At 45.0% G+C, this 12,240-nt stretch overlaps 1 protein-coding gene across 2 annotated transcripts in view; it reads left to right on the forward strand.

The window, feature by feature from the left end:
• The window catches only part of STXBP4 (syntaxin binding protein 4), a 120,769-nt gene that overhangs the window by 90,419 nt on the left and 18,110 nt on the right, over positions 1–12,240 (forward strand). For both annotated transcript variants that reach the window (XM_033138725.1, XM_033138726.1), the window contains one exon: positions 10,301–10,358. In XM_033138725.1, the coding sequence (XP_032994616.1) occupies positions 10,301–10,358 (58 nt within the window). The remainder of the gene's footprint in view (positions 1–10,300; positions 10,359–12,240) is intronic.

Here is a 12,240-nt window from a genome sequence, read left to right on the forward strand (position 1 = left end):
TGCCTGCTTTACCCCCTTAGTCCGGAGGCCATTTGTATCCCCTGTTACCCCTAAATTGGAGATTGACCCCATTCTGTGTGCAAATCAAATGCTCTGTCACTGAGTCATAGCTCCCTTTGGGATAAGAAGAGCTATTAATCTAAATAAATACCATTCACAAAGGAATGGGCGGTTATTGTTTTAATTACCATATTTTTCGCTCCATAAGGCGCACCTGACTGTAAGGCGCACCTAGTTTTTAGAGGAGGAAAAAAGAACAAAAAATATTCTGAACGAAACAGTGGATGTATGGTTTTTGTGGTTCATGCTATGGCCACAGATATGATTTGTGATTTGGCAGTGAGTTTGGGGTAGCCCAATGCAAAAATCCTGAGGATCCATGTGGACCTGTGCTTTGTAACCACATTTTTGCGCCATTGCAGCCCCACGAAACAGTGGATGCGTGATTTTTTTGGCTGCTTGTTTTAGTATTCCTGTCCCCTCTCCTTGCAAGTCCGCTGTCTTTACCCCCCCCCCAGCCAGCCTCCTTTATTCCTTGCAAGTTCGCTCTCTTTACCTCCCCCCTCCAGCCTCCTTTATTGGCGGTGTCCCTTACCTCTCTCTCCCAATCTCTTGCCAATCAATACCCTCTTCCCTCTTGTTTGCTTTAGCATCTTTCTTAGCTGGAGCAGATTTTTTCCTTTTCTTCTAATTTCTCTCCTCATTGCTTCTTTTAATATTCCTGTCTCCTCTCCTTGCAAGTTCGCTGTCTTTACTTCCCCCCCCTCCAGCCTCCCTTATCTCTCTCCCCAATCGCTTGCTGATCAGCTGCTCCGCAGCTTCCTTTCAACACCCCCTTCTCTCTTTCTAAAAAAAAGAGAGCACGGTCTGCTTTTCACCCCTGGGAACATGCATTCGCTCCATAAGGCGCACAGACATCTCCCCTTACTTTTTAGGAGGAAAAAAGTGCGTCTTATGGAGCAAAAAATACGATAAGCACCTCCCTTTTCCTTTTGTGAAATATTTGTAACTGTAGCTGCAATCCTGTGCCCACTCACCTGGGAGTAAGCTGGGGAGAAACTCACTTTAGAGTAGGCATCTATAGGATTGTGCAATTTATCTCATACAACCCCCTGTCTCATTAATGTAAGCTCTAAGAAATCCATCTCGCTCCATAATGGACAGACGTTTGCATGACATGTGGTCTATATGCTGTTGGGGTGGAGGGGGGCGGGTTAGAGAGTCTCTCACCAGGCCCAGAAAACGCACTTTCTCAGTGCCAAGCTCTGACCCACTTTATTGAAGGGAGGAATGCAACCGAGAAAGTCGACAGGCAGCCAAGAGCAATGGAATCAATAGTGACAAGCCAGGAAGGAACAGAAGGGGCGACTTTCCAGCAGACAGCATCTCCTCCTAGAAATGATCCGCAACGAGCAGGCACAGAGGCAAGTGGGGAGATGGAAGGAAAGCGTACGCCTCCAAGTCACAGGTCTTCCACGTGGGTGTCAAAGAGGAGTCGTAGCCCAGAATAACACAGCTGGGCCGGGAGAATGGAACACCAGCTCTGCTTCCTGGAGTGGAAAGTTGGCATCTGGCGCATGCACACACTTCAGTGGAAGACAAGTACTAGTAGGGGAAGGGCGGAGGGAGGGAGCCCTGGAGTTTCGTATTTCTAGGGCTCTTCTCCCTTCGCAGGTTGTGGATATTAGCACCGCTCGGCGGGAAATGAAGCTGAAGACCTGCTAGCTTTCACATTTCCATGGGGGGAGAGCAAGAAGAAAGATCAGCCCAACCCTCCTTTGTACCAGCCGCTTCCATGCTGTGTGGAGCTGTTGTCAGCTTCCATCAAGTAGAGCTCTTAAGCATGAAAGGAGGCCAGGGCTCTTCCTATGCCGGTTGCTTGCATTCCTCCATTTCCTGCTGTACAGGAAGGCAGGGGGCGTTAGTTGTGCTGAAATGAGGACCTTCCATGTCACTGCAGCAGGTACTGTGCATACATTCCTGCTGTATTTACCGAGACCTAATGGATGCACTTACTTCTGGGGAAATGTCTAATATTACCCCTGAGTCTGTGGTCCTCAAGCTTTCTGCCTCCAGGAAGCACTTCCTTGTAAAATGTAACTAAGCATCTGCAAGAGCCATCTGCCATGTGCCTTGAAGTTGATTCTAGGGCATGTTACAGGGACGCACTCAGATTACTCGGCCTCCTCAGTGCTCTGCTTGAAGAGAGAATCCATCTTAAAATTGCCTTCTTCTCCTCCCAGTTTAGCTGCTGCGTTCTGGATTAGTTGTAGGTTCCAAAGGTATCCCCACAAACAGTGCATTGCAGTTGTCCAAGCAGGAGATAACCAGAGCATGGACCACGCTGGCAAGACCATGCACAGGAAGGCTGGGCTTCAGCCAGTGTACCAGATTAAGCTGGCAGACAGCTGCCCTAGACACAGAATTGACCTGCACCTCCATGGACAACTGCAAGTCCCAAATGACCCCCAGATTGTGCACCTGGTCCTTGAGGGGCACAGTTACTCCATTCAGGAACAGGCATCCCCCATACCTGCCCGTCCCCCAGAAACAGTACTTCTGTCTTGTTGGGATTAAACCTCAATCTGTTCATTGTCATCCACCACCAACCACCTTCAGACACCCACACGGGACATTCACTGCCTTCACTGAAGGGTCCTGTTGGAGTGGAAAGCTGCCTTTGAGGGTAAGCAAGTTCCTGATCTTCCCCTTGGTTTAAAAAAAAAAAAAAGTAGAAGACCCCAGGGCGGTTAAGTCCAGTCACAGGTGACTACAGGGTTGTGGCACTCATCTTGCTTTCAGGCCAAGGGAGCTGGCGTTTGTCCATAGACAGCTTTCCAGGTCATGTGGCCAGCATGACTAAACTGCTTCTGGCACAAAGGGACACCGTGACAAGTGCCAGAGTGTACGGAAATGCCATTTACCTTCTCGCCTATTTATCTACTTGCCCTGGTGTGCTTTCGAACTGCTGGGTTGGCGGGAGCTGGGACAGAGCAATGGGAGCTCACCCCGTCAACGCAGATTCGAACCACTGACCTTCTGATCAGCAAGCCAAAGAGGCTCAGTGGTTTAGACCACAGCGCCACCTGCTCCCATTCGTCTCCTTGAGGAACCCACAGCAACCTTCTGAAGGACTGCAGGGTTTTCTGGAAGAAACTCAAGTTAGTGCAGTTTGTTATTGTTTAGTTGTGTCTGACTCTTCGTGACCCCATGGACCAGAGCATGCCAGGCACTCCTGTCTTCCACTGCCTCCCACAGTATGGTCAAACTCATGTTGGTAGCTTCGAGAACACTGTCCAACCATCTTGTCCTCTGTCGTCCCCGTCTCCTTGTGCCCTCAATCTTTCCCAACATCAGGGTCTTTTCCAGGAAGTCTTCTCTTCTCATGAGGTGGCCAGAGTATTGGAGCCTCAGTTTCAGGATCTGTCCTTCCAGTGAGCACTCAGGGCTGATTTCCTTCAGAATGGATAGGTTTGATCTTCTTGCAGTCCGTGGGACTCTTAAGAGTCTCCTCCGGCACCACAATTAAAAAGCATCAATTCTTCGGCGATCAGCCATCTTTATGGTCCAGCTCTCACTTCCATGGACATCACTACTAGGAAAACCATAGCTTTAACTATATGGACCTTTGTTGGCAAGGTGATGTCTCTGCTTTTTAAGATGCTGTCTAGGTTTGTCATTGGTTTTCTCCCAAGAAGCAGGCGTCTTTTAATTTCATGACTGCTGTCACCATCTGCAGTGATGGCTGGAAGTGAATGCAAGAGCCTGGCAAAAAGCTACTGCAGCTTTTCCCTAAGTGGAGAGGTAACTGACATGGTGTGTCCACTTGCTAGTGGACTACAGCTCCCAGAATCCTTGACCATTGACCATGTTGACTGAAGACTGGTGAGAGTTGGAGTCTGCAGAATCTGGGGGCCACCACATTGGCAACCCTCTGCCTTAGTAAAATGTAGGAAAAGATGGAAGAGATTCATGGAGAACCGCCCTGAAACCTCTGGGTATAGGGCAGTATATAAATGCAATAAATAAATAAATGGAGGTAATTATGGGGGGGGGACCTCTATTACACAAGTGTGCAGATTTAGGCCACAGGTGTGTATCCCAAGCTTAAGAGACCATAACTATCATTGGTAGGTAAATGAAGTTCAAGCAGGGGGCTGGCAAAGCTTATATTTCAGGGGAAAGGGACCTTTGCCACCTAGGCTTGGATATATAGTAGGAAATGGTGCTGAATTTGGTCATCAAGTTGCCAATTCACAGTGGAACAGTGTGGAAAAAGCAGAAAGAGTCAGGGTAGGCTTACGTGTGCTTCTGTATCGTTCCATCTGTCATCACTTATTTGCTTGAATATGAAAAAAGGCAACACGTAGACCAATGTATAGGGGAAAATGTTTCTTGTAATGTCAAATGATATACAGCAAACTTTTATAATGTCAAATAATATGCAACGAAGACAGCATTCCGGGTAAGTACACTGTTTCGGTATGTCTTCTTCAGTTCATAACTATAAAGAATAGCAAAACAAAACATATACCATATACTTGAGTATAAGCCTAGTTTTTCAGCACATTTTTTGTGCTGAAAAAGCTGCCCTCGGCTTATACTCGAGTGAGGCGGGTGGTGGGGGTGGCGAGAAAGAAGCCCTTTCTCTCCGCTCGTGCCGCCACCCGCTCTCCCCAGTCAACCATTCCTTAAGAAGTGTACAAGAACGGCGGTTCTTTACTCTCCCCAGGCAGCTTGTTCCATTCCTGAACTGCTCGCATAAATGCAAACTTGGCAAAGGAAGAAGAGGAAGGAGCAGCCCAAAGGGTTGCTTTCGGGCTGCTCGTTCCTCCTCCTCCTCCTCCACAGCGGCAAAGGTGAACCGGCTTATACTCGAGTCAATAAGCTTTCCCAGGTTTTTGTGGGAAAATTAGGTGCCTCGGTTTATATTCGGGTCGGCTTATACTCGGGTATATACGGTACATATAAACAATTATATCATATGTCTTCGTTGCATATTATTTGACATTATAAAAGTTTGCTGTATATCATTTGACATTACAAGAAACATTTTACCCTATACATTGGTCTACCCGTTGCCTTTTTTCATATTCTACTTGAGACTTGCAACACAGGGGAACCTTTTTTTGCAGTCACTTATTTGCTTGGCAGGTCCGAGCTAAATGTCTGAATCGCCTCTGTCGAAGAGCGTTGTGTTTGCAGGGAAATGAAAACGCCATCTTCAGCGCTTGGCATGGCATATAACTCAGGCACGCAAGTCACTGCTTCATGTTGCGGTCCTAAGCGAGGGGTGTGCATTTGTGAACAGGGTGATGGAAGGGCAGGCAGGAGTAACAAGGCAGCATTGTGTAAGCAGAGTAGGACGTCTACATTCGACACATCCTTGAGAGGAGTGCAAAATGGCCACAGGATGTATGGATTGTTATTGAAATAGTATGGAGTGATGCCATGTGGGGTGTGTTTCCCAAGTCAGTATAGTATTACGGGCTTTTTATCTTTATTTCCTGCCAGAGAATTACAACTCTAAATATCAGAGGGGCAGTAGGCCAAGCAGAGTGGTATAACTTGTGGAACTTCTCATAAGATCATAGAATTGTAGAGTTGGAAGGGACCCCAATGGTCATCTGGTCCAACCCCCTGCAATGTATTGCTGCAGCCTAACACAGCGAAGTCCATTCAGCCACTGTGTGCTGCTGGCAGGGGAGGAGGAATCTCGCCATGTCCGCAGCACTTCACAAGCGTTCTGAGCTCTCCCCAGCTTGAACCAGTCTCTCCCGCACAAAGTGTAGTGCTAGGTCTCGCAGAGGTGGCGTGGAAAGAAAGTGTTAGAAATTCAAAATATATAAGCTAAGCACCAAATGGCTCCTCAAACCCTTGTTAACAGTTGCCAAAATGGAATTTCCTAGCTGCCATGTTTGGGCCAGACGGCTCGAAAGTCAATTTTTTGGTTCCTGAAATGCATTCCGATTGTGCAGATAAAATATCACGGGTAGAATTCTGCAGGATGTGTTGCTTGTGTGCGATAACAGTCAAGATCCAGGCGTCCCTAGGCATGCACCTCCAGATGGTAGAGACATCAGGTGCCATCCTGGCGCCAAAGCATCTTCGCTTGCTTGCTCCTGTTAAACTTTGAATGTTGTGAGAAGGTGGCCCTTGACACTGAAGTGGTCTGGTTGCCATACTTTTTTATTTTAAAGAGAGAGCGCCTGTTGGATCTGTGGCTTTTGTCTTGCTTCTGCTTGGCTGTTATCTTTCCGACGGGGAGGTAGAGATCTCTGTTGGGTCTCTTGTTGGGTCACGACAACGGGCACGCCGCATGCACCCAAAAGTGAAAATACATTAGCTTGGTCACTCCCGCGTTTTCATCCTAAGCAGCTATTTGCTTTCTCACTTAGCTAACTTTCCTTGAAAATGCTTGCGTTACTTGGTTATATATAGCCTGTGTCAATTGCCCAGTTGAAACCAAGCTCCTTTCTCCAGACAGAAATTCAATCAAGGCTGGAATATTGTCACGGAGGAATTTCTTTTCAAATTAGCACTTGGGGCGCAGACCTACAAATTAAGCTGTGCACTTGTAACTCCGTGGCTTTGTGCGCTTTGGAAACAGTCTGTGGCGCACAAAAAAAGCCTGCAGAAGCTTTCAGGGCCCCTTTCCGAGAGTCAGCTGAAAGCAAAGCGGAGGGGGGGGGAAGAGGGTTGTTTTCCATCAACAGGCTTTGTGTGAGTTGCCAGCATTCCAGTCTGTAAATGCAGCCCTTTGTTGAATGAATAGCAGGCTCATAAGGAGTCAAGGTCTGGGTTTGTGTACATCGGCTGAAATATGTAAGCTCGTGAAATGCGCGATGAAACATTCCCCTCACTTCACAAGGAAATTCGCGCTCAGTGCAGGAGAAAATTAGATGCTGTCTGTAGAGGAAGCCTGCAATTTGCGTTTCCAACTCTTTCGCCTAGGGAGCAGGTTTGGCACTAGAAGCTGGCGACAGATACCTGCTGGGGCCCACACCCCGGGAAGGGGGCCAAAACAAGCCCCCCCCCCAGGCCTGCTCCCCCTCCTCCTTGCTCCTTGTTTGCTTCCATCTCCTTTTTTATATAAATTTATTTATTTGGTTTTTCAGATTAAAGTTTTACAATCACGTATCCAACATACAACATTAAAACAAGATTCCAAAGAATCTCTTGGACTTCCCTCCTTCCCTTTGTGGGTCCAATTGTTAATCATTTCCTCCTGCACCTTTTATGATAACCCAAATCTTTTACAGGTCCATCTCCATTGTGTCCAAAATTCACCATTAAACAACAAATGTTATTCCAATCCTACTAATGGTTTCCACTGTTTACAATTGTTTTAAAGATAATTTATACATTTCCCCCCATTCCTTATTAAAATTTTGGGCTTCCTGGTTTCTGATTCTTCCGGTAGGATTGGAATAACATTTGTAGTTTAATGATGAATTTTGGACACAATGGAGAGGTAAAAGATTTTGGATTATCACAAAAGATGCAGGAGGAAATGATTAACAATAGGACCTCCCATTGAAGAACAGCCTTTACCAAAGGTGTCATGGGCTTTGAAGACACTCAAACTCAGGACGCAAGGGAGAAACGTGCTAAGAGGAAGGCACGCTTGGCCAACCCTCACCGTGATCAACTCCTGCCCAGAAACCAATGTCCTGACTGTGGAAGGACGTGTGGATCCAGAATTGGCCTACACAGTCACTTACAGACTCATTGTTAAAGCTGTGTTTATGGAAGACAATCTTACTCGGCTAAGAGTAATTGCCAAAGAAGAAGAAAAGAGGGAAGTCCAAGAAATAGGGACGTAGCAAGGGGGCGGTCTGCCCATGTTCCATAATGGAGGGGGGTGACAAATTATCAAGGAACAATTACTGCCCTATTATGGCGGTTCATAAAAAACTTTTTTAGAAAAAAAATGCCTGCTCCGAAGGTCTTATCTTACTATACTAGGGATTATATGGCTATATGTGAAATTTTATGCATATCGGTTAATATCTTGACCCTCCTCCACCAAAATACTATTTACTTGGCTGTTTTCCTATGTCGTGAAGGCTGAAATTTCCCACTTACTGTTCCCAACCCTAACCCTGTGGAAAGCTGTCTAATTAGACTTTAATTTGATTTTGAGGTGTTTTTAGGAGGTAATTTAATTATTGTTTGATTTTATACCAATGTTATGTATCTGATGTTAGCCACCCTGAGCCCGACTTCGGCCGGGGAGGGCGGGATGTAAATAAAAGTTTGTTGTTATTATTATTATTATCATCATCATCATTATTACTTGTTATTATTCCTTTGTAAGAAAATATGAAATAACGTAAAACCATTTTTGCAGGGTCAATGGGGGGGTTGACAAGAAATTTCCCGCACCTGTTACCACCTGACCTTCCTACGCCTCTGCCAAGAGATTCCTTGCAATCTTGTCTTTATGTTTTAAGTTGGATATGTGACTGTAAATTTTAAATTTGAAAAACCAAATAAATAAAAATTTAAAAGAAGCCCAACAACATCTGGAAGGCCCACAGGTTCCCCAGCCCTGCTCCTAAACTTACCTGTTTCTGAGACCTTTGGAAAACGTAATCTTTGATTCCTCAAGAGAAGTCCGCGATAATATTGTCATGGCTGGAGAGGCAGCTACGAAAGAAGCAAGTGTCTGATTTGTAATTATTGGGGGGGGGGGGGGGTGAAAGTTTGCCACTCATTTTAGATGACACAGTTATATATGTTAACACCTGGCCGTTTAATAATCAGACAGTTCTCAGAATTCACGCTTCTGGCTGTGTATTGACAGTCGCTAGGATCGAATCAGGTACTTCATAGACAGAACAACAGTGCTGATGGCTGCTGAATGCAATTACCTTGAAGGGCACTTTTCTGAAGCATAAAAGAACAGGTTTACAACCAAGGGCTTTTTTTGAGCCAGAACTTGCCGGCACCTTTCAGGTGGGCGCCATTGCCATTTTAAGAGAATGAGGGAGGAGTTTGTGGTGAGTTCCGGCACCTCTTTTTCTAGAGAAATAGCACTGTTTACAATTGTTAAACAAATTGTGGTGTGTGTGTGTGTGTGTATAAACACATGCGTGTGAGTGCTATTTAATTTATTATTTATGCCTCGCCCATCTGGCTGGGTTTTCCCAGCCACCCTGGGCGGCTTCCAACAAAAAATTAAAAATACATTAAAACATCAGTCATTAAAAACTTCCCTAAACAGGGCTGCCTTCAGATGTCTTGTAAACATCAGGTAGTTGTTTATTTCTTTGACATCCAATGGGAGGGTGTTCCACAGGGCAGGCGCCACTACTGAGAAGACCCTGTGCCTTGTTCCCTGTAACCTCACTTCTCATAGTGATGGAGCTGCCAGAATGCCCTCTGAGCTGGACCTCAGCATCCGGGCTGAACGATGTGGGTGGAGACACTCCTTCAGGTATACTGGGCTGAGGCTGTTTAGGGCTTTAGAGGTCAGCACCAACACTTTGAATTGTGCTCGGAAACATACTGGGAGCCAATGTAGGCCTTTCAAGACTGGTGTTATGTAGTCTCGGAGGCTGCTCCAGCAAGATCCAGCTGGAAAAAGACACACACACACAGAGACAGAGAGAGAGAGAGAGAGAGAGAGAGAGAGAGAGAGAGAGAGAGATCATTCAAATATACTTATAGATTCTCTCTCTGTCTCTCTCTCTCTCACACACACACACACTTCTTGGGGCTGGGTCACCTGACAGACATCCTTTCCCTGTAGAGACTTGTAGGATCTCTTAGATTATCTGGGGAAATTTGACTTCACGCACTATACCTTACAGACTCTCAGGGTGGGGACCTGAAAACAGGGACTTTTTCCTATTGTCCCTGTACTGCAGAATGCCATTCTCTCTGCCGTTTGTGAAACAGCAAACATCAGTTGCTTCAGTTGTCTTGCAGAGACTTATCTTTTTGCCCATGCATTCCCTGACCCATAAGACTGGGACCCTGCTTTATGTGTATGAATCCCCTGCCTCAATTTCGCTCCCCTCCCCTATATGCTTTTATACTGTTTCATTAGTTTCAGGTTGTGTTTTTAAAATGCATAGCGCCTCTATATTGTATCTAATGTATATTGTAATAATTAATAAATAACTTATTATTTATTGATTTATACCTAGCTTTTCATAATCGGAGTGCATATTTTTAACAGGCATTCCTTCAGAAATGTAGATCCATGTTATGCTTGAAAGTGCTGACTGAGATTTGTAATGGTGTTTTTGTTTTGTTTTGTTTTGTTGTTTCCCCCCTGACATCCACCTAGGTCTCCCTTACGGATGGGAAGAGGCCTATACAGCAGATGGAATCAAATACTTCATCAAGTGAGTAGCACCATCAACTGCCTGAAGGCAATTAATAGCATTCTCTGGAAAACAGCGGACAAAAATGTTTATGTTAGTAGGGAGTGGGGCGGTTAAGAGACTTCTGGCAATATAAAAATGTGATCTACATGTGAGGTGCATGTTTTAATAAATCTGCTCACTGTGGCTGGGCGATATATCACCCGAAACCGGTCCGAAGTCCATATTGTGATATCAGTTTCATAACTTTTGACCTGGCAATATATCTCTTTTTTTGCCATATCATTTTTTTATTGGTTTTATAAAAATACATTGATTAAATCCATCACATTATCCTTCCTTTTAACATTTTGGCTTTTTCAAGCCATGACTTCCCTCAAACCCTGCACATGATTTTCTAACATCTATTACTTATATTTATACGTCTTAAATCTATCGTTGCTATAAATCATCATGCACAACTTAATCACTATAATTACATATTTGCAACAATATTTCTTCATTGATCTACAAAGCTTCTTGTAATCCTGTCAACGTATTTAACTGATTACAGTTGTCTTTTCAATAATCAGTAAACTTAGCCCAGTCTTTGATGAATTTCTGGTCCCGCTGTTCTCGGATTCTTCCCGTCATTTTGTCGACCTGGCAATATATCTCAAATCATGACGTGTGTGTGTGTGCGCGCACGTGCGTGTGCTCACACGCGCCAATGGTTTTCTTGATTCCTGCCAGCACAGTTCTCCCCTGCCTCATGCAAGGGGCCAGCGCATCACAGGAGGAGTTGCCAGAAAAAATTCACCATGTGGGAAAAACCATGAAGCCTGCCATAGCTCCATCCTTCGTTCAGACATTGTGATACTGTGAAGTTTAGAATCATAGAATCATAGAGTTGGAAGAGACCACAAGGGCCATCCAGTCCAACCCCCTGCCAAGCAGAAAACACCATCAAAGCATTCCTGACAGATGGCTGTCAAGCCTCTGCTTAAAGACCTCCAAAGAAGGAGACTCCACCACACTCCTTGGTAGCAAATTCCACTGCCAAACAGCTCTCACTGTCAGGAAGTTCTTCCTAATGTTTAGGTGGAATCTTCTTTCTTGTAGTTTGAATCCATTGCTCAGTGTCCGCTTCTCTGGAGCAGCAGAAAACAACCTTTCACCCTCCTCTATATGACATCCTTTTATATATTTGAACATGGCTATCATATCACCCCTTAACCTTCTCTTCTCCAGGCTAAACATACCCAGCTCCCTAAGCTGTTCCTCATAAGGCATCGTTTCCAGGCCTTTGACCATTTTGGTTGCCCTCCTCTGGACACGTTCTAGCTTGTCAGTATTCTTCTTGAACTGTGGTGCCCAGAACTGGACACAGTATTCCAGGTGAGGTCTGACCAGAGCAGAATATAGTGGTACTATTACTTCCCTGTTTAGCTGGTGATATATCACAATGTTGAAAACCAGATATCGCCCCGCCCTATTGACCAATGTGCTATCTTTCATGCAGGTAGCAAAATCAGCCTCCGGCTGAACTGCTCTCTGAAACATAACAGCTATGCATATCTGTAAAATCAAGGTGCTGAGCTGAAATGTAGCTTCTTAAGTTTAAATCATGACAGTTCAGTCAGCGAGACTTTGGTTACCGAAATGTTGGAGTACGTTCCTTTGAAACACCAAACTGTTGGAAACACAGCTCTAGTCTGTTCCTTTGAAGCACCAAGATAAAAAAACCAATCAAATAATATCTTGCTGGGTTCTGTGATTGTGGAGGTTTTTTGTTTTTTTAATATACGGATAGTATAGTCAAAGCAATTTTCTCATGGGGAGACACGAAATTGGAGGACTTAACACTCCAGTCACATCAATAACAGCTGTGCTATAATAAAATTGGACTTATGACGTATCGGGA

This window comes from Lacerta agilis, chromosome 2, assembly GCF_009819535.1.
Source record: "Lacerta agilis isolate rLacAgi1 chromosome 2, rLacAgi1.pri, whole genome shotgun sequence".
Taxonomy (NCBI): Eukaryota; Metazoa; Chordata; class Lepidosauria; order Squamata; family Lacertidae; genus Lacerta; species Lacerta agilis.